The sequence below is a fragment of the Dermochelys coriacea genome, chromosome 9 (assembly GCF_009764565.3).
Source record: "Dermochelys coriacea isolate rDerCor1 chromosome 9, rDerCor1.pri.v4, whole genome shotgun sequence".
NCBI classification, from domain to species: Eukaryota; Metazoa; Chordata; order Testudines; family Dermochelyidae; genus Dermochelys; species Dermochelys coriacea.
The window spans coordinates 89,151,083-89,173,514 of NC_050076.1; the positions used below are offsets into that span (position 1 = coordinate 89,151,083).

The following is a 22,432-nucleotide window of genomic DNA, read 5'->3' on the forward strand; positions in this document are numbered from 1 at the left end:
ACCAAGAATGCCCAACAGCTTCAAAATACATTTTGCCTATTCTATTTTATTTAATTGCTGAATAGATACAGATTTGAGAACAAACTGTGATTGGATTTAAATGTCACAACTCTCTCTCTCCAGTAGCGAAATGCAATGTAAGAAAGTTCAAAGAATGTAGTGCTTGATGCTTGATATAGCTAATTGTGCCTCAAGAAGTTGTCTTGCTACCATGGCAATTTATCTTGCCTAGGAGTCACTGTATAAGGGTATTACTGTGGTAACCAGTGTTTGGTGAGGCCATGGAAGGATTGTAGCAGTCTGGGCTGCAGGGGGTGGGAATGGGGCCTGCATCTTCCGGGCCTCACCCCGTGGGTGGGCCCTGTGCATGTGGACAATGAACCACCACCAAGCCCTGGGACCGCTTTGAGCTTTGTCCCCATGTTGGCCTGGGTAGTAGAGGAGTAGGAGCTCTGTTCCCATATCCGCCTGCTCCTTATCACTAGAAATAAGCAAACCTTTTAATAACTACTAAATTATACACTGCGTGGCAGTAGAAATAACTCTTTTGTGATGTGTGCCTCACCTGTCAAAAAATTCACAAACAGTTACTGGTTTGAGCCAGTTCCCAGCACTCTTCCAACACTTTGCTAGCAGTCCTGTCCGTTTCTGCAGAACCTAAGGTTTTATTTAATAACAAAATGAAGTCCCTAGCCCTCATGGTTGCAAAGATCTTGTTTCAGTTGTAAACTGGTGCAGTGCAGGTAAAAACCCTGGGCCAGATCCTCAGTTTGTGTGATTGGAGTGGCTCAGTTAACTGCAGTGGAGATCAGAAAATTTACACCAGCTGAGGATCTGGCCTGTTACCTCTCTGGCCAAATTGCAGTGCCCCGCACACCTGCATAGGTCCAGAGAGTCCAAGTGCAGCTGAATTATTTCTCTTCTGTGCAGTAAGGCAACCCAGGCAGAAGAACACCACACAGAGAAGATTTAGAGATGTGACAAGGAGGTGCAGGAAATTGCACTTGTGGATCCATTACGTAAAGTGACAAGCCTAAACTCTTCTGTGTAGAGAAGGAGCTTCACAAATATAGTGTGTTGCCCTATAGGTTGTATAACTGATTGACAATAGAATATAATACACAAAGCCTCAGGCTGGTGCAATATTGCCCAATAGAATTCACTTTTTGAATCCAAAGAGGATTTTTTTTAATTATAGTAGTTTATTATGCATTTTATGGTGCAATGGCATGGAAGGAAATGCAGTTTTTTTCCTACTTTTTCCCCTTCCCTACTGCTTTACCTCTCTGGTTGGCTTCTTCTCATTTCAATTTATAATCTTGTCTTCACTGAGCCATAGTAGTTGACACTTGCCTATCAGGCTCAGTCAAATCCAGGATATTTCGCATGTCTGCTCTGGTTCCTGGAGCACTGCTCATCCGGGATGGTTCTGAGCTCTTAGAGCATCTGGTGTTGTGGAAGGAAGAACAGACATAATTTAACAAAGGGTCCAGTATAGCAATTACATGATCTTTGAGCTTTTTTATGATGTGACATTTATGGACAGAATTGTTTGGGACCATCTACCTATTTTGGGGTGTTATATTCTGCTCATCACTATAGTATCTCAGTACCATCCACTGTGGAGTATTCTTTTGTTTAACTTCCTATGCGAACATGGTCTACCAGGACAAACAGAAATGTAGTCAGCTATTGTTTCTCCCAGTTTGGGGGATTTTATGCATATGTTTTTCTCCAAGAACTAAAGAGTTTGTTGTGTGTTTGGATATTCAAAACACGGTAGCTTGAACTGAAAGCACATGCTTATTAGGTGAGCTCCTGGTTTTAAACTGAAACCTTCTGTGTGCTTGTGCTATTTTGCTGTAGTTAGGATGGTCATTAGATTTGATTTCTCGTGCCTTGCCTGTGAACAGAAATCTGTGAACAGTTGTGCAAACTGTGCTTCGATCTCCCAGCCTGAAGAATCCATCTCCAGTGTCTTCTTAAACAGCATTTTTAGGAGCTTAATAGTAAATAATTGAAACAATGATGGAAACCTGAGAGTTCAGACTCTGCCCACAGAGTGCTGATGTGTCAAGTGGTTAAGGAAGAGGAGGCAACTGAACAAAGTATCTTCTCCGCTTTGCAGCCTTATTATCAGAGAAATGTTTTTGAAGTTCACCATTAGCTTTCAAAGGAAAACAGTGTCCGTCCTCCAGCGCAGCCACAGGTTCATTAATTCATGGCAGGAATTGTTTTCAAATTTTCCTTTGACTTCGGAAGGTATATGAAGAGATCACTGGTCTAGAACTGTTGTCCTTTTGACTGAGCAAAGTGAGGCCCTACACTCAATTTGATGGCATTTCTCTGTCTCAGTGCAATGCAATAACTTTTGAACTCTGCACCTGATCTGTTCCAAAATTTCAGGAAATATTCTAAGCATCAGTGGCCAGAACCCTATTGAATTTGGTGAAAATCTGAAAACTTGAAATGGATATGGGGGACATATGGTGCCACTGGCATCTGATTAGGGGCACAAGGATTAGAGGAGAATGAGGGGGCACACAGAACCCCTGGCATGGGGGGCAGAATGTGGGATGCTGGAATGGAGGGAGGCCGGCAATGGGAGTACACAGAGCTGCTTGTATGGGAGAAGAGGGAAACAGAGAGAGCTCACAGAGCCTGGGCTTTTTATCCAGGTTATTTCACAGCATTTGGAATGAAGAACATGACTTAGTATTTTTTAAGTTTTTCGCAAGTATGCGTGTTTGTTTCCATTTTCAATCTGCTCTGCTCATTTCATCCAAGCCATTAAATGGCAGTCATTTTATTTGATGAGCTAGATTTAGATTGGTAATGTTGAGATAAAACAATAACAATATTCTGGGCCATCCAGACCACATCTTTTACTCACAAGGCTGATTTTACTCACTGCAATTTGTTACATGAGATTAGATAAGGGGAAACTAGTTTTGCCATATTTCTAGTCTACTTGAACAGTGTGGATTCTCCAACCCTGTTGCATCTGCTATGCTGACAATGGCTGGAGGTGATGTAGGTGTCACCACACTGGCACTATATTATCAGACCATCTCTCTACACCTGGCTGATCCTTCTGTGCCTGGCTATGTTAATATGTGAAAAGCAGCAACAGTGCAGGATTTGGGCCTGTCTGATTACAGATATCCTCATCTGGTGTATATTAACCTGAGCCAGATCCTTGACTGGTATAAATTTGCATAGTTCTATTGAAGTAAATGCAGCTATGCTAATTTATACCAGCTAAGGAGCTGGCCTGTACTCTCGAATTAAGTGGATGGGTGTAATTTGCGGCACTGGAAGAATTTATCCAAAATAGTAAATTTTGTGGACATAACACTTTCTTGGAGACAACTGCAGGGTCTGTTGAATAAAATTGTTCTTCTTTAGGTAAGCAAAGGAAAAATGCTGAACTTTATCCAGATTTAATTTATACAAGTGTTGTGCATTGCAACATGCTAAAGGCACTCAGTAATACTAAATTATTTCAACAAAACTTTAAAGTCTGTCTGTATTTTTTCCATGCTCCCTTGGAATATATTCCCCAAGGAAATATGTTTGTATTTTAGCATAATTTTGTCATTTTTGTAGCCTATAAGGTTTATATATATATATCTACATAGAATGTTTTTAAAAGGGATTGCTGAATAAAATTGTTCATGACCCTAAAATGTTAAAAATGACATTCATATACATATGTTGTAAATCACTCAGCTGTCAACATCTGTAATGTTATTGTATGGGGGTTTGGTTTTTATTACTACTTTCTTTCTGTTGAAAGATTGAAATTAATAAAGAATTTAAATATGTACTTTTTTAAAAAAAATTCATATCGAGTGTCACTTTTTGCTATTACAGACATTCAAGGGGGAGTGTTTATATATAATAGTTCAGAGTAAGAAATTATCATTCTTTAAAACCTGTCAGTGGAAAATATTTCCACCATTTGGTATGTTACACATTTTAAATCCCGTTTTAAATCAGAACAGACATGGTTATTCTGGCTTATACTTATAGCGCTATCAACTAGCTTCTGAGAAGGAGGAGGAAATATTCCTCTGGCAGGTTAATTGCAGAATAACAAGCAAATTCTGTCTGCTGACACTAATTATTTTAAATAAATTTAAACTATATTGAGCTCTCTTATAATGAAACCATTCTTTTCACAGAACAACTTCACTCTAAGTGGAGGTAGAATTGCAACTGGCATATTGTGATTTATTGAAACAATTCAGGACTTGTAATTCTCCTTCACTATGAATGGAGTTTCACTAGTGCCCCATCCATGCAGAAAAATTTACTGCAAATAGAAATGACTTGTAAGAACTGTCACCATGAAATAGTTTTTATTGTCACCATGAAATAGTTTTTATAGTTTGATCAGCCAGCCATTGATGGGCAAGAGCAAAGCTTTTTAAATACAGACCTTGAAAACCATTGCAGAATTTGGGACATATTCCTGTGACGAGGGGCCTATATGTGGATAATACTGTATTTTTCCATGGCTGTGGGTTGCTTGCTGTTTGACATGTGTTTTTTCCTTTCTATGTATTAGCTCATTGGCTTTTATTGCCATAAGTGAATGCCATTACCATCGGTACAAACTGATTCATATCTCAGTAATCACTTTGCTGTAATAAATTAGTCACACTTTGTCTTTTAAATCAATCCACCTGGACACTGTACTTTCCAAACTGTTTAAATAAAAACTGTGTCCTAGATTTCTGGAAACACCTATCAGAATCAGGAATGGATGTGTGATTCACTGGCTTAGGGCTTGATCCAAAATGCACCCAAGTAAATAGGAGCCTTATCACTGGTTTCAGTGGGCTTTGGATCAGGGCTCTATGGCATGCAATTAGTGGCTGGCCCTAACAAATATAAGGCTTGCTACTTACTTGCTGCTAACGAAGGAGTAGTTCATGTGGTTGCAGCCTGTATTTCATGATAAAAGTCCTTCATTTAATCACTCTTGATGACCGGTGTCTGAATGCATTATCATACATAGCCTATAACAAAACATGATATTACCATCTAAAAGTATGTATACTTTGAATCCTATATAGAATTATGCACTATGGACTGTGGCAGCCATGGCGTTTGTTCAAGAGGAATATGCCAATGTGAAGAAGGCTGGGTAGGACCAAGCTGTGAGGAACGTACATGCCACTCTCACTGCGCTGAACATGGCCAGTGCAAAGATGGGAAGTGTGAGTGCAGCCCTGGATGGGAAGGGGATCATTGCACCATTGGTAAGATTTTATATGTTGTTGGTTTTTTTTAAAGGCTGACTAGCTAATAGGAAGATGTGCTGCAGCCATCAACTTGAAGATCTTTTGGAAAAATTAGAGAGCCAGATTCAGGCCTGGAGTACAGAGATGCCTCTCCACTGACTTTGATGGATTGGCACACTCTTACACCATATCCATATTTGTCCCACAGACTGGTCAATGCAGCTTTTGCTTTACATGCAGCAATACTGATGTAATAGTTGGACGTATCCAATCAAAGTTCTGTAGGTTACATTCTAATGCACAGCTGAGCTACATTCCTATAGGTACTGAGAATCATAAAAAAATACTTAAAAATTATTAATAAAAGTTGTGAGAGGCTGAAACTAGCAGGCAGCTTAAATAATTCTAAATCTGCTGCCTTCTCATCATAGGATTTAAATATTTTGCTTGTCACAAGAGATGGTTTTACAGCAGTCGACAACTACAATATTGTTAATAAGAAGCTAAAAGTTTATGGATCTTTTCAGAAGTCATTACTCAGCTGTACAAATGTTAATTGTTATATTTTAATAAAATGTGACACATTTTTACAAAGCTTAATGGTGTTTCTTGCCAAAATGTCAATACTGTTTTCCCAGAGCATTCTTATTCTTAAACATTTTAATTGCATGTCAGAGACCAGGATACCTAATTTTGAGAGGTAGGTAGTCCAAATTTTCAGGCTTTGCAAATACTGTGCTTATCTTCTTTCTTTTCTGTATTTTGAAAATTTGGCCCTTCCTCATTTAATTAAATGGCTAATTCTGTAGCCAGTGATTCAATTACCTTATAATACCTGCTTATAGGGAGTAAAATTGATAAAAAATAAAGGTAATTTTCTTTATTGTTAGTAAAAAAATGATTTTGTTCAAGAGATTTAGTTTTGGTTTTAAAAGGAAGATAACTAAGCAATGAGTGAATTAAGTAGAAGGCACAGCTTGCATTACACATGGTAGTGCCCATAATATTAAAAAACAATAACTGAAGAACACACACACGTAGCTGCAATTATTGTTTGTTGCTATATGAGTCCTTTCTGACATCCTGGATAACAAAATCAGCTATTTGTTTTATTCAAAGTGGTAGAAATAGACCTGATTGCAATAAAAGAGAGGCACTTTATCTTAACCAAAGTATGGTAAACTATTAGCAAATGGTTTCTGTGTTTGAAATTCAATCTATCACAGTTTTGTTTTTTTCTTTTTTAAGCTCACTACTTGGATGCTGTGCGAGGTAAGCTTTTCATATCAGCATTGCAAAGGAATAATGGAAGGGTATAAAAGTGTTGGGAATGGGGGTATTTGGGTGACTTGTTCCCTTTTGAGCCTCCCCCTTCCTGTATTGTTAAGATACAATATTTATCCAGGATAGATCAACTGGATGACTGGATAGGTAGGTATCTATTTACAGAGAAGTCTCGTTTGTCTAACAAAATATCAGTACATTCTGCATTCTTAGCTCTTTATATTGTCTGAATATTTCATCAGAAGCAGAGGTGTCTAAAGTAAGCATGACTGGAATGTGGTTTTCGCATTTGGTTACCAATTTCCATATATATGTAATATGCTACGTGAGGCGAGTCAGATTTCTGTTCATGGTTTCCATTCACGGAGTGATGACAGCACTCAGGACTTGGTATTACCAGAATAATTTGTGTCAATCCTTCCTTCTATTAGAACAACATTTCCATATTTTTATCATCTGCAGCTAGAGAGTAGGTTTAATTTGTGCTTATGCTTCATATGCTTCTCTAAGACTTTGGAGGTGGGGGAGAAATGTAAAACAACACATGTTTTAAAACCTGGCATTGTACAGTACCGTGTGAGGTTTTGAGATTCAGAGGGATTTATAGATATTTGCTCTACCTCACACCCCGCTGCTTTGAGCAATTTGTGTGTTTGCCCTTTGGCAGAAAACGCTATCTGGGCTACAGATGATATACTTGATTAAACCATTCCAGACCCAAAGAGCCAAATTCTGTGTAGATTTGCACCCTGTGCATGTGCTTTGACATTAATTTGCTCTGCAGGGCCTATGGCTTGTTTCTGGCCCTTCATGTCTCTGTTTTTCATGGTTTGGAAGCAATCTCTCAGTCCTAGCACACTGTTGTGTAAGAAATCACACTGTCCCAAAGAGAAACTGCAGAACTGGAATTAATTTGCAAACTGGACACCATCAAATTAGTCCTGAATAAAGACTGGAAGTGGATGAGTCACTACAATAACTAAACAATTTCCCCCTACTGTTACTCACACCTTCTTGTCAACTATTTGAAATGAGCCACCCTGATTACTACTACAAAAGTGATTTTTCATCCTGTTGATAATAGCCCACTTTAATTGAACTGTTTCGACCCCTCACTTGGTAAGGCAACTCCCATCTTCTCATGTTCTGTTATACATATCTTCCTACTGTATTTTCCACTCCATGCATCTGATGACGTGGGTTTTATCCCATGAAAGCTTATGCCCAAATAAATTTGTTAGTCTCTAAGGTGCCACTAGTATTCCTTGTTGTTTTTGTTTCTACTGTCCCCTGGGAAGATGGCTCTCAGCAGAGATATCAGACAAAGCAGGATTCCAAAAAGGATTGGGCACTTATTTATGTATTTATTATTTTATCTCTTCAGAATTAAATAACAATAAAAAATGTCCATACAAAAAGCCCTAGGTTACCTGAGAATTATTAGACTTACACAGTGATGAGCTGCCAAAATCTTAACAACCGGTTCCCTCCTCACCCCACAAGGGGGTCGTGGCCCACCCCAGCCCCCTGGGGACTCCTGCCCCATCCACCCCCCTCCCCAGTCCCCTGACTGGCCCCAGAACTGGGCAGGAGGGTCTCGTGGGCCACCATAGTGGGTGCCCACCCCGCCCCTAAGAGCCAGAGGGACCTGCCGGGGGGCGAGGTGGGGAGTCCTGGCAGTGCTTACCTGGGGCAGCTCCCAGGAAACATCTGGCAGGTCCCTCTGGCTCCTAGGGGTAGGGTAGCATAGCTAGGGGGAAGCAGGGGGAGTGATCGCTCCCTCCAAGCGGCTGCTCCCCCCACTGATCACATCAAAAGTGGCGCCTTAGATGCTGACTCCATGGGTGCTCCAGAGCTGGAGCACCCATGGGGAAAATTTAGTGGGTGCAGAGCACCCACCGGCAGCTCCCCGCCCCGTGCCCGGCCACAGCTCATCTCACCTCCACTCCGCCTCCTCCCCTGAATGCACCGCCCCGCTCTGCTTCCCCGAATCAGCTGTTCGCACGGGAAGCCTGGGAGGGCTAAGAAGCAGGAGGCGGCTTCGCGCTCAGGCCTAGGGAGGCGGAGGTGAGCTGGGGCGGGGAGCGGTTCCCCTGTGCCCCCCCCAGGTTACCTGCTGTGGCACGGGCGGCCCTCCTTGTGCTCCCCCCCCGCCCCAGCTCCTCTCCGCTGCACTTCTGCCTCCCTGGGCCTGAGCGCTTCTCAGTCCCCCGGCTTCCCACACGAACAGCTGATTCGCAGGAAGCCGGGGGGGCAGAGAAGCAGAACAGGGTGGTGCATTCAGGGGAGGAGGTGGAGCGGAGGGGAGCTGGGGCCAGGCGCGGGGCAGGGAGCTGCCGGTGGCTGCTCTGCACCCATCAAATTTTCCTCATGGGTGCTCCAGCCCCGGAGCACCCACGGAGTCAGCGCCTAAGGCGCCACTTTGGGCCGGTTGTTGAGTTTAGAAGCCCTTTTAGAACCGGTTGTCCGCTTCTAAGAGGGCTTCAAAATTTAACAACCAGTTCTAGCGAACCGGTGCAAACCGGCTCCAGCTCACCACTGGACTTACATTCATAAAGGACAACCACCCACAGCAAAATATAATCATAAAATATACCAATAATGAATTAACCAATAAATCTAAACAGGAAAACAGCCCCTTTAATCTCCTCAGGAACATACCCTCAACTTTCCAAAAAAAAATCTATGAAATAAATGGCTTTGACAGTGTACTGGAAGATAGTCAAGATCAAGCTATTTCAGACCAATGAGGGACCTAGAGTCCCAAGGCCCCACACCTTACCAGCAGACCCTCTCTTATTTTCTGATGATGGGGGGATATAGCTTAAGTCTCCCTGCTGATGGCAACTATGGCAGCATGTCTTGCAGGGGAGAGGTGATACTTCAGGTAGGCAAATGCTAGGAAATTAAAGGCCTATAAGTTGTAAGTAACAATTTAAACTCTACCAGGAGACCAGTAGGCAACTGATGCAGATCTTGGAGCCATGGTGTCATGTATAATTTATGTGGATAAAGAACTATCCAGAGCTATACAAGTAAAGATTAAAAAAGCAAAACACAAGGATCCTTGAAAGAAACCACCCTCTGACTTTTGGGAGTTAGGAAAAAACATTCTCTGTGTGCAGGCTGTTCTGTAATGCATCTTTCTCTGAAGCACATGCTACTGGCCACTCTGAGCCAGAGCACTGGACTAGAAGGACCAGTACAGAAGTTGGACCAATAAAAGGTATTATCTCATCCATTTTGTATCTCTAGGTGGACCACTGGTAGTTAGGCTCTGTCTCTTTGGCTGGTAGTTCCAAACACCTTTTGCAATATCTCCTTTAGTGGCTGCCAGAAACCCCTGCAGACTAAGTTTTCCTTCCTCTTGAAATCAAATCTTTTGCTTTTGATAGTGCAGAAGTGTCAACACACACTTTCAGATAAAGAGCATTGAATTCCTGAGAGTCCATTCTGGCAAAGAGAAAGCACACGTTTAGAAAGGGATGCCACTTGTAGTGTTAAATTGTTTGCTAAGCGCCATCCATTGTCCTTTGGCTCCCTGTGTGGTAAGGTAAAAATCTGACAAAAATCTGTACTGGCACCAAACTATACACGCAGATGGACATTAGTGGGCACATCCAAGATACTATCTATCTGTCACACCAAGCAAGGAACCTAGTTGAAAATGCTGAAATTATTGTTAATTCAGAGTTTACAAACCTGGGGATGATTCAATTGATCCATTTTAGATCTAGTTTCGTAATTTACAGAAAGAAACCAAAACATTTCCCACAGCCACCAAAGGGCAAGTGTTTGTCTTATTTGAACTGGAAAGAGAGTTTTAAGGAAGTGGGAGGGGGCATTACAATGAAAACTCCCATTTTCCTTCCCTAGGAAAGTACTTCAGAATGAATCAAAACAGGCTTCCCTAGCCCTGCTGGGTTCATGTGGGTTTCCACTCCTACAATATCTAGAAGTACATTTTCAGCTGCTGCTTCCAGATTTGCTCACCTAAAATTACTTACCTACATGTTGTAAACTCATCTTTTGTGTCAAGGTTTCATATAAAAACTCTGTCATGAGCACACAATTGATACTAGGTATGAAAACCAAGATAGACAGAAGTTCTTTGTATGTGCAAAGCAGATAGTTAGACTTCTGATTACTCAATACACATACTATTAGTGCACCCGCATCTGAGTTTTTGCATCCACAGGATTTTAGGCACCAAAAAAATAAGTCTTTTTAACTTTGGCATGATTTTCTAGGCAAGCAGAGTTGAATATTTGTCCAAGAATGTGACTGGAGTCCAAAGTAGACCAACTGTGATATCATTTGAAAGTAGCAAATATTGTTATATAATTTTAAAGAATGTTGTATAACAATTTATAATTTTAAAGAAACTCCTGCATGAAGCCTTGTTCTTTACATTTTCTTCTCTAGATGGCTGCCCGGGTCTGTGTTATGGAAATGGGAGATGCACTCTTGATCAGAATGGTTGGCACTGTGTGTGTCAAGTGGGATGGAGTGGCACAGGATGTAACATTGTCATGGAAATGGTGTGTGGGGATAATACGGATAATGATGGAGGTACTGTACATGCCCCTTTATTTACTTTTTAGTTCTTATGCAGTTCATTTTCCTGAACAGCTGTCCTATAGCTTGTCTATATGTGAGTTTGTCTTTTCTATCATAGAGGCTCAATGCTATACCCCTTTCTCATGTTAATAGTCCTGTTGACTTCAGTTGGATTACTCCCATGAATGAGTAGTTGCAGGGTCTGACTTTTATATTGTAAGCTCTGGAAGAAATCTATCTCCCTGCTTATATGGTCTCCATCATCATAGTACCATGATGTGTCTTGAAAAAATCCATGTTTTTTATAATAATTATGTTATTCTTTTATTTCCTTTCAAAACACCTAAAATAACTCATTGCCTATAAACATGCCTTATGAGAACTGTAATTGTCAGACTGACAATAGACACACAAATGAAATTTAAAATTCTGTCCTAACATTCTTGTGTGACTAACAGAATATACATTGATACATTATCATAATATCAATATTATGAAAGAAATTCTTCAGAAAACATAAAATCCTACATTGAGACATGCTCTTATTAAGCAAATTAGTTTCTTAATTTTAACAGAGAGTCACAGTTATAACAGAAAATTGTGGCACATAATTTTGAGATGGTGCTGAACAAACCAGCAGCAAGTATGCTGAGGATCTGTAAGCCAGAGGTAATTTTTAAATATAGCATGTGACCTAAACATAAAAACATAACAATGTATAGTTAAAGCAGCCTCTTTCTTGCTCTATTTTCCCCTGTTGGATCAGTGTATTTGCAATTAAGTATTCCCAGCAACTGCGGTCCTTGTTTCACTCCAAGGATGCATAGATTTTTAAGGCTAGAAGGGACCATTGGGATCATCTGTTCTGTGTAACACTGGCCATAGGACAATTCATGTTTAAGTCCAATAGCTGCTTAAACTAGAATATATCTTTTAGAAAAATATCCAATCTTGATATAAGTGTTTTCCACACCACAACCCAAGCTAAACCTAGAAGATTAGCTTCTTCCAGTCATTAATTACCCTCATTGTTAAAAACATATACCTTATTTCTAGTCTGAATTTATCCAGCTTCAACTTGCAGCCATTGGTGCTTGTTATTTCTTTATCTAATAGATTGAAGACCCCTCTGTTATCTCCTGTATTCGGTTCTGCATGTGGGTACTTATAGACAGTGATCACGTCACCCTTAACCTTATTTTTTATAACTTAAACAGAGAGAGCTCCTTGAGTCTTTCACTAAAGTCATGTTTTCCGATACTTTATTCATGGCTCTTCTCTGAACCATCTCCAATTTTTCAGCATCCTTTTTGAATTGTGGACACCAAAAATGGACACACTATTCCAGTAGCAGTCACACCAGTGCCAAATTCAGAGGTAATATAACCTCCGTACTCCTACTCAGTATTCCCCTGTTTATCCAAGAATCACATTAGCTTTTTTTGGCCACAGTATCACACTCCGAGCTCATATTCAGCTGATTACCCACCATGACCCAAAAGCTTTCTCTCTAGAGTCCCCTGTCCTGGAAGGGATGGCCTTCATTCTTTGTTCCTAGATATATGCCCTTAAATTTGGAAATATTGAAATCCACATTATTTGCTTATGTCCAGCTTACGAAGTCATCCAGATTGCTTTGCATCAGTGACCTGTCCTCTATATCATTTACCTCTCCTCCAACCTTGTATCATCTGCAGATGTATCAGTAAGGATTGTATGTTTTCCAGGTCGTTGATAAAAATATTAAATAAGTTAGGGCCAAGAACCGATTACTAGAAACGCCCACTAGAAACAGACCTACTCAGTGATGTTTCCCCATTCACAGTTACACTTTGAGATCTATCAGCCAGTTTTTAATTCATTTAATGTGTTCATTTTGATTGTGTACCATATGGCCCCCATGACCTTTTGGCACTGCCCTCTTAATGTCTGAATCCAATTCAGAATTGTGCTCCTGTTATTCCAATTTGCCCTCCTTCATCCTTCCTTTTTCACTTTATTTCCCCTTTAAGAGTACTGGTGTCTAGGGATCAACCCACCCCATCACATGACATGGCCTTTAAGACTTGGAAAAATCTGATAGAGCAAAAGACCTACAAGGTATGGGTAAAGAGAAAATGGTCCTGGGATAAGAAGTGTTTGGCAGAAACTCCCATCACTGTTTCTTTAAAGACCTGAGATCAGGAGCCTTATAGAGTGGGCAGGGCAAGATTCCACTCTCACCCAACAAACAAGGATGAGCTTTAGCAGGGGGACCATGTGTATGTTGCCTTCTCCCTCATAGCACAGCAGACAGCAGCAGAGGAAAGTCTGCCTGGAAAAACATCCCAGCCTAAGGGTGAAGGACTGATTGGGAAAAGGGCCAGCTGGAGTAGAAGCTGTTTGAGGCTCTACAGCTTGCCTAATGTACAACTCCAGCTCCAAAGAGGAGAGGTAGGGGACTTCAGTCTTAAGGAGAGGGACAGAGGGATTGTCCAAAATACAGCCTAATTCCCAGAGGACTGGGGCCTTCTGAACACAGGGAGGAAACTGACTAGGACTTTTACATGGACCCATATTCGGCATGAACTTGAGCTGCTAAATAAGTGAGTGGCCCTCTAGAGAGAAAATAAACCAGACCCCCCAAAAGGTTCATTATGTGAAAGGACCTAGGGAATGCTGAGTGCAACACACCTGCAGGATCATTGGAGGGCCCATAAGGGAGTGTGTTGGAGAGGCTCACCCCATGACGCTCCTTCATCCATACCCATAAGATCACTATTCTTCCAATCTGTGTAGTCTAATCTGTATCCCTTCACGCAGCATTCCACTGTGGGGGTCACTGTCGCCTGTGTACTTTCCCATCTGTCTGGTACTCTCCCCTGCTCTTCAAACCACTGACTCACTCACACTCTTTCCTTTTAAATGTGTCTATAAAACCCTGTTCACCCTGCAAAATATGTAAAGCATTTTCTGATACACTCTGTGAACTGGTTCTATATAAATTGCCTCATACTGTGGTTTTTGCCTGCTTTATATTCTGCAGTAACAGTGAGTTATTGAGAGTTGGCAGTATTAACTCTAAATCTCCTTGAATTTGTCAGTTTAAGGCAGATACTTAACATCATTTCACTGTAAATTTTAAAATTATTTTTATGGTAGCGTAACGTATGGGGACAGCTCCATTGAAATTAAAATTAGAGATAAGTGGGGAGAGAAATACTTAATTTGCCTGGTTGCTACAGCTGGGCTAACTGCCATTAGTTTCACTTCACAATCAGTTGATTTTACAAAAAAATTGGAGTTTTTTTCACGTTAAAATCACTTCTTTTTCCATCCTAAATTCATAGGGCCTGATTCTGCTGTCACTTACACAAGTATAAATCAGAAGGAGTTTCATTGAAGTCAATAGTATTACACTGGTGTTAAATTGGTATGAGATCAGAAACAGGGTTCCAGGCCTTGTATACATAAAACCACAGAAATTAGATCTGGAAAAGATCTGTTACATTATCCACTCCAACCCCTCAGCCACTGTAGGATTGTTCCTTAGAGCGCACTTTCTAACTCTTGGTCTCGTCTAGTTGTATGTGTACATTATCATTAGGTTTCCACATGGGAAAGGTCCCATTAAGGCTGATTGTGTTTAAATTAAATATTTGTGTCTTTATGCAGAGATCTTGGGAAGTGTTCTGAGCTTTGAGATCCTTAGGAGAAAGACACTACTGAAGCACAAAAGGGTAGCAGTAGCCAATTAGTAGTATTAAATCAAACAATCAACAACATTAAGGGTCAGGAACCTGAAAATTTAGTCTGAATTCTGGGTTGAGACTCAGGTTTGACATAGATGAAAGGTATTTTTGACTGAAAAAAATCAATTTTCTCCTTACAAAAATTAATACAAATACACTGTAGAGTAAAAGCCAATTTTTAATTATAATGAAAGTATAAAAACACATTTCCTTAGTTCTAACTGTGAGTATCTAATGACATGACCTATCTAGAACTGAAAAGTCTTGGCTCACGTATTGGATATGTCGTACTCACACAAAACCCTCCCACTTCTAGAGAGACAATATCTTAAATTCTTTTGTAAACAATTACTATAGTATGCAATGACAGGTTTCAGAGTAGCAGCCGTGTTAGTCTGTATTCGCAAAAAGAAAAGGAGTACTTGTGGCACCTTAGAGACTAACAAATTTATTAGAGCATAAGCTTTCGTGAGCTACAGCTCACTTCATCGGATGCATTTGGTGGAAAAAAAAAACCATTTTTTTCCACCAAATGCATCCAATGAAGTGAGCTGTAGCTCACGAAAGCTTATGCTCTAATAAATTTGTTAGTCTCTAAGGTGCCACAAGTACTCCTTTTCTTTTATAGTATGCAATGTATACATTCATATGTGCCCTGTTCCCACAAACACTTAGGCACGTAGATCTGTGTCAGTGGAATTACTCATGGCAGTAGAGATAAATGTGCGTCTGTATTTACCGGTTTGGAGCACAGTGCTTAATACTTATTCTTTTGGGGCCAAAACCCACCATGTATACTCATCCAAAACTCCCACCCTACTGGATAATGAGTGTACCATAACCACCCTTGTCATTCCCTTCATCAGCTTTTTCCCCACTTGTGGTCTGCAAGGTATGTTCATCTACTTAATTATCTCTAAAAATACAGATAAAAACTGACAGCATATAAAAGGTGCACAACCAAGTGGTTTTCATTAGCTTTTGTGGAGTACATCTGTGGCATTTGGCAGTCTTAATGATATAAGTTATATAATGCTGGGATCTCCAACGGATGTCCTCTTCAGTGTGGAATATTGCTTTCTGTGGGATTTCAACAAGATTTCCTGTTCTCATTTCCTCTCTCATCTTTCAGTGTCATGGCTGACCTAATTTCAGTTTTATTTTAGAAGATGATCACTCAGCTCATCTGAATAGGTTGTTTCCTCTGTCTTGCCATTATTTTGAGAGTTCTTTTGGAAGCATCTAGCACTGTGAAATTGCTTGAAACTCTCTGCTGAATTCTGTTAATTAAGGTTATCTCTGAATAAGGCCCAAGTAGCTAGAACTGCAGCAGCAGTACTGGGGACAAGGAGGTTTGTACACTCCTCCACATGTAAAACATCCATCCCTCCTGCCCAGCCACACTCCATGCTATTCTTTTTACCATTAGGTTATTTTTCCTCTTAAATCTTATTACATGATGGTGCAGACTGTCATTTGCACTCATTTATTTGATGCTGAGCCCCTGTTTTAAGTGTATCTGGTTCTGTCTTTTCAGCTATTTGCTTTCTTTAAATGAATTCCTATACTTTGTTTTTGAAATAAAAATACTGTTTACAACAAGCATTGAGTTAAACACCTAAAGCTCCCTTCCGTCACTTTTCAGCCAGTAGTTGTATCTGACCCAAGTACAAGAAAAATATATGACTCAGTTTAGCTTTTGGTTGGTGGCCAGTGCTGTAAAAATATTGACAAGTGTATCAGACCTATCTATTAGCATTTTAATAGCATATCAGTCAGAGACATTGAGTCCTTATACAAGTAACATACTATTATTATATAATGGAAGTAGTTTTCATTGTTACTGACACTTCTGAAAATCAGGCTTGATACATTTTCTATTCATTGTGTGTTCAAGGCCAAAGACCACTGCGGGTCTGAACAAATATATCTAAAAGTAAATGGTATTTCTCAAACAAAATACTATGAAGATTTCCTTCTATACATGGACTTTGGCTGGTTTTAAGTATACTCCTGCAAAGCGCAGAATTTTCAATTAATGACTTCAGGTAGCTGTTGTCTTATTGCTATGTGTTGTAGCTGAAACTTAAGGAACAGTTGAGATTTTTGCATGCAGCATTGGAAACTCTAGCATTTTTGCTGCTTAGTTTCTTCTGTTCACAGTGATTCCTAGCGATTGTAATTGAACTTAACTGAACTTGTGGAGAAACAAACTATCACAGGAGTTATATAGGAGCTATTTGAAATAAAAGAAGGCAAAATTAGTTTGAGCACTACTGAGGATATTTTAATCTGGTAAGGAAAAGACAAAAATATTGAGCAATCTGTGCAGCAATATGAAATGCTCAAATACCACAAAAAGCTCATGCAGTTGAGCTTTATCTGGCTGTTCTGCATGGGGCGGATAGGGGGAGAATGAGATCCACCTGCCCACCTGAAAAAAACCATGGCCCTCCACACTGTCCGTGAAGGGTCCTGGCCACATGATTAGGTGGCCCCATCCCTGGCTTACCTCTAATACTTTCCTTTGCATTTCTGTGGTACTGAGACCTCTGAAATACCTTTGGTTCTCTGAGTCCTCAGCCAATAGGTGACTATCATTTCATCACAGACCCATTTTGGATGTTTCAAGTCCCTCTCATTTCTTGCTATGTTTATCTTATAGATTCTCTGCCCTGTTTCAGTGTTTTGGACTGCACTTTACCCCAACCATTCTATTGGCCTTTGCTAGTGCCCCATGGTGCTGTGGCCATGGAATTTGTCACATGTCTGCCTGTCTGTCTATATGTAAAATTAAAACTGAGATTCCAAAATACAATTCTTCAATGAGGGGATGATTTTGTAGCAAGTCCCATGGCCACAAAACCATGTATTACATAGTGTAAACACAGGAAGTATATTTCTAGCTTTTGTGAAGTTAACCTTGAGAATGTAAATGGAGTATAAGCAATGAAATGACATCTCCCTGAGTCTGCAGAGAGCCAGAAACAATACTTCTGAGAGGTGTGAACTGCCCCTTCATCTCAGTTAAATACAAAACTTACTGATGACAATTTAAACAATAACATTGTTAGCTATTTCACTGTTGATCATCTTAGCAGAAACATCTACCAAATGTGCTTATCCTAAAACACCCAAACTCAACACCTCCTCAGGTGGGGAGTTTCATATCAAAATAAGTAAGGGTATGTTTACACTTGCAGAGTTTTTGCCCTGTAAGTTTCACCAGTGATAGGGAACCGGTGAAAGAAAAGTACTGGTTTGTGTACTCACTTAATTCCTTAGGCGTCAGAGAGTGTTTACACTAGCAGCACTTCCATCACCGATGAGAGCAGCCCTGTAGGGCAGCTATCCCCTGCAGCTCTCTCAATAGGTGTTGTGGGAAGGTGGGAGGTGAGCAGAAGGCATTCTGGGTCCCTGCTCAGTGCCCTGTACTGCACTGCTTCATGTTCCAGCAGCCCCATTACTTCCTTGTTTCTTTCATGGCATTTTTTTAAAAACTCCCTGCCACATCTACAAGCAAAGAGAAAGAGAGTTTCAAACTTCCTGGGGCTTACACGGGGAGGAGCAGACGTCTGTTTACCTAGCGTCAGAGCAGCAGAGATGCTTGCCAGACTGGTCACTTTTGGAACTATGGGATCTCCTTTGGAGGCCAAAAGGTGTTTACACTGATAGAACATGTCTTCACTTTCACAACAGCGCAAAAAGAACAGCGGTAAGAGCTGTACGCCTTTTGTGAAAGTGGTTTTCTTTTGCAGTGAAACTTCTGAGTTTCACTGCAAAAAAGCCATTAATAAGTGTAGACGCTCCCATGGTTTTAGCGCAAAAAAGGGACATTTTGCACTTTAAATGCCAAGAGTGGACATAGTCTAACATAGGAGGTACTATAATGATTGAATTAGTCACTTTCACAGTTAGTTAATAAAAACTGTGAATTTTCCAGTCCACTTCACTAAAGAGCTGGAGAATCTACCCTGCTGTGTCACATAGAACACCTTGTTATTTCCTCCCCCATTCAGCTGTTCCATACTCTATTCCTGTGACCTCCTCAGTTATGCTCTTGGTATTTTACTAGTTATATTTATAGACTGGAAGAAATAGATCAAATTTACAAGAATATTAGTTTGTGACACTCCCATAACTGCCAAGATGAAATGTAAGAAACTCAGGGATAGATGTGAACACTAGAAGAGCTGGAATTTGATAAGTGGTTGGGCCGATAGCTGCTCATGTTGGGGCTTATACATTTCACTCAATTTATATTCTTTTTATTAACTTTTGTGGTTAGTAAATAATATGAACCTACAGTTAACAAAATGCCTTTGTTTTCCAAATGACATTTTATTTTCTGGAGGCTGTAATAGAAATATTAATGTTACTCAGTACACAGGAAACCCAAGTGTGATAAATATGACATACATTTACTACACAGTGCTTACCTCAAATGTAGTATAATGTGATACTCTTTTATAGTAAACAAAATAGACACTAGGTTAATAGAAGTATTTAAATTTGCTTACTGTGCATTTATGTCGGGATCATAGTCATAAGTTACATAAGGAGTTCCCCTGAAGGGCCTGTGTAATTACAGAATTACAGACCCTATACTCCGCTGACACCAGGATGTTCCTGCCAGAAACACCTTGCCAGAAAGCGAACAGTGAAATAACCATGCTCACCCTTAATGTGTCAGGCCAGCAGAGATAGCCAGCAATGCTTGAGGGAGCATGCTTAATTCACTATAGGTATGTCTACACAGCAATTAAAAGCCCATGGCTGGCCTGTGCCAGCTGACACAGGACTACAGGGTTCAGGCTAATGAACTGTTTAATTGTATTTGTAGACATTTGGGCTTCAGATGGAGCCTGGACTTTTGGGGTGGATTCTAGGACTCTGCAAGGTGGGAGGGTCCCAGGTCTCAGGCTGCAGCCCGAGCCCAAATATCTATACCTCAGTTAAATAGCCCCTTACCCTGAGTGCCCAAGTCAGCTGGCACAGGCCAGCTGTGAGTTTTTAACTGATGTGTAGACAGACCCTAAGTGTGCATGCTCCCCTCAATCACTTATTGAGCCTTTAATGACCACTGTAGAAGCACCTCTACAGCAAGACACAGATGCCCTGAAAGGGAGTTAATTTGTATCAGGGCTAGTGAATCCTGATGATGCCTCATAAAGAAAATGGTAACACTATTTCAATAATATTAAACGAGTACTATGAACTTTGTGTGATATTTTGGTGCAAAGATGTAAACGGTGTAAAAGATGTAAAATAAATAGTTATTCTGTTGCCTTTAGAAATGTGCTTGAAAGGTTCACTTCCCCATCAAGGCAATGCAAAAAATTTATCCCAAATTCTCTTAGTTACAGTGGAGCAGTCTGGCTGAGAGTATAATATGGCCTTTTGCGTTTGCATGCTGCACCTTTTCATTAAGGTCATTTAAAGTTGGGGGAGCTAAAGATATTCCTTGTCTGACAACACCCTCCCTATGCTTGGCAGACCAGTATGCTGAAACCCAGGTCAGCTACTTATTAACATCTTGAATTGCTATAACAAGCAATCAAGTTGCTCTTCGTGAACTCTATTTTAGGAGTAATGTGAGGAGTACTTTGGGAACTTTTACATTTTAAGTAAAGCAGATAATCAGTTGTTACTGATCAGTTTTCCCACATGAAACTAATGTCATTTGAAAGTTGTATAAGCATGATGCTAGCCAACCTGTGATTGTTTCTTTCAGGATTAGATTACACAAACTTTAATCACTCCTATTATAGTGAACTGATGGTACTATATTGCCAATTGTACCTCACCGCTTCTTATATAAAACAACAGTAGAACTGCTAATATCAAATGCAAGTAGTTTACACTTCAGTGCTACATTTTAGTCTAGCCGTTTGCTGTTTTATCCAGTGTGATAATTGATGGTTGAGTCTTCCGTATACTGGATCACTCCCAGTATGAATAACAGTTTATGCTGTATGTAGCTGTTGATTTTCCTGTGTTTTGTCTCTTGAAATTTAATAGAAACTTTAACACACACAGGGTCTGTTCTGTCATTTTTTACACTGCCTGCTTACCAAAATGAAGACTGATTGTTGAGAATTGAAAATAATTTTGAGGTATTTTCAGAGTCTGGAGTTTATAAATCAGATTTCTGGGGTTTTCTTCTTATACTTGAAATCACATTATTATTGGAATTTGGGGGTTGGCATATTGAAACTGATATCCTTACTGTATTTATGAATGGAAATTGTGTTACGAAAGCTTCTGTCATGTAACTTGAGATACTGCATCTCTCGTTCTCCTCTATAAAAGTTGGGTGACCATTAAGACCATTTAAAAATCTTGCTGTCCAATCTATATATCAGCTTCCAGTCATCAAAATAGTCTTTCAGCCAGCCTGTTGAGGATTTTTTACAGATTTCTTTTAGTGCATATAAATGTTCAATTAGAAAAGTAAAATGCAATCTGATGAAGAAACAATTTTAGGAAAGTTTACTGAAAGGAGAGAGATGTAAATTTTAAGAGAACCTGGAAATATAGGGCCAAATCTTGAGAGACTGCCCATGCTTTCCTTTCCAATGTGTTAGTGGGCCCAGCTGAAGAGAGCACGGCACAGTCCTGAGGGGACATAAAGGGGAGTGTGGAAGACATGATGTAAGGAAGTGGTAGTCAAACACAGTAAGAATCCACAAGTCCCAAAACCCATGTAGGAGGTTATGGCAGGCTGTGTCTATAATTCCCACAAACATACAGAAATAGCCTGAGTCAGCTGGACCTGAGTCATCTATGTGGGTTTGACGGACTCCAATCACATGTTGTTTCTAAAGCTTCCTTCCATCATCAGTCCTTGTCTTTCAGAGTATTTTTCTCAAAACATTGCCCGTCTACTCTGCTTTGCTCCAGCTGTGACTGAAAAGAAAATTCTTAAAGGCAGAATAAAATGTCACCTATCTAACCAAATGGTAAAAATGGTCAGATGGGAAAAGTGAGAGAGAGAGAGAGAGAGAGAGAGAGAGAGAGAGAGGACATTAGTGTTAATTTATCAGCTGTAAAACACAGAGTGACAGTTGCAGTTCCCAGTTTATCAGTGCTTTCTCTGCCTGCATAGTTGTTTCTTGTTTGTCTTTTTATTTTCAGCTTTTCAGGGAAGGTCATATTTCCTCCCTGTATAGTAACCGCTAAATATCTTGTTTGTGCTTACAGTAACAATAATATTGACAGTGCTCTTTCAAATATGGTTTTGGAGTTTCCCCACTGTTAATAATGGGAGCCCCACACAGACACCCTGCCTTTCACAATCCTCACAAAAATACTTGAGAGGTAATAAAGAAGATGAGCAAATGAAACCAGGTGCAGACAAAACAAACATGAGAAATTGCACTAATATAGTTTGAGAGTGGAAATTCCATACAAAATGGATCCTGCTAAAGATATAGTAATTCTCATTCTGCAGAGAGGTGAACTGCAGAGGAAAGGTGAAAACTGAGTCTGCTTTGAGAACCGGGAAACCATTTCACTTTAAGCTTGATTTATTCTTGTGTGCAGTGGGAATTCAAGCCACTGTTGCAAGACACATGAAATGCTAACCAAAATAACAGAGTGGGG

General features: G+C 40.2%; 1 protein-coding gene across 10 annotated transcripts in view; it reads left to right on the plus strand.

Moving 5' to 3' along the window:
* TENM1 (teneurin transmembrane protein 1) overlaps nt 1–22,432 on the plus strand; it is a 490,191-nt gene that overhangs the window by 336,634 nt on the left and 131,125 nt on the right. For all 10 annotated transcript variants that reach the window (XM_043493115.1, XM_043493120.1, XM_043493113.1 and 7 more), the window contains 3 exons: nt 5,085–5,270; nt 6,501–6,524; nt 10,962–11,108. In XM_043493115.1, the coding sequence (XP_043349050.1) occupies nt 5,085–5,270; nt 6,501–6,524; nt 10,962–11,108 (357 nt within the window). The remainder of the gene's footprint in view (nt 1–5,084; nt 5,271–6,500; nt 6,525–10,961; nt 11,109–22,432) is intronic.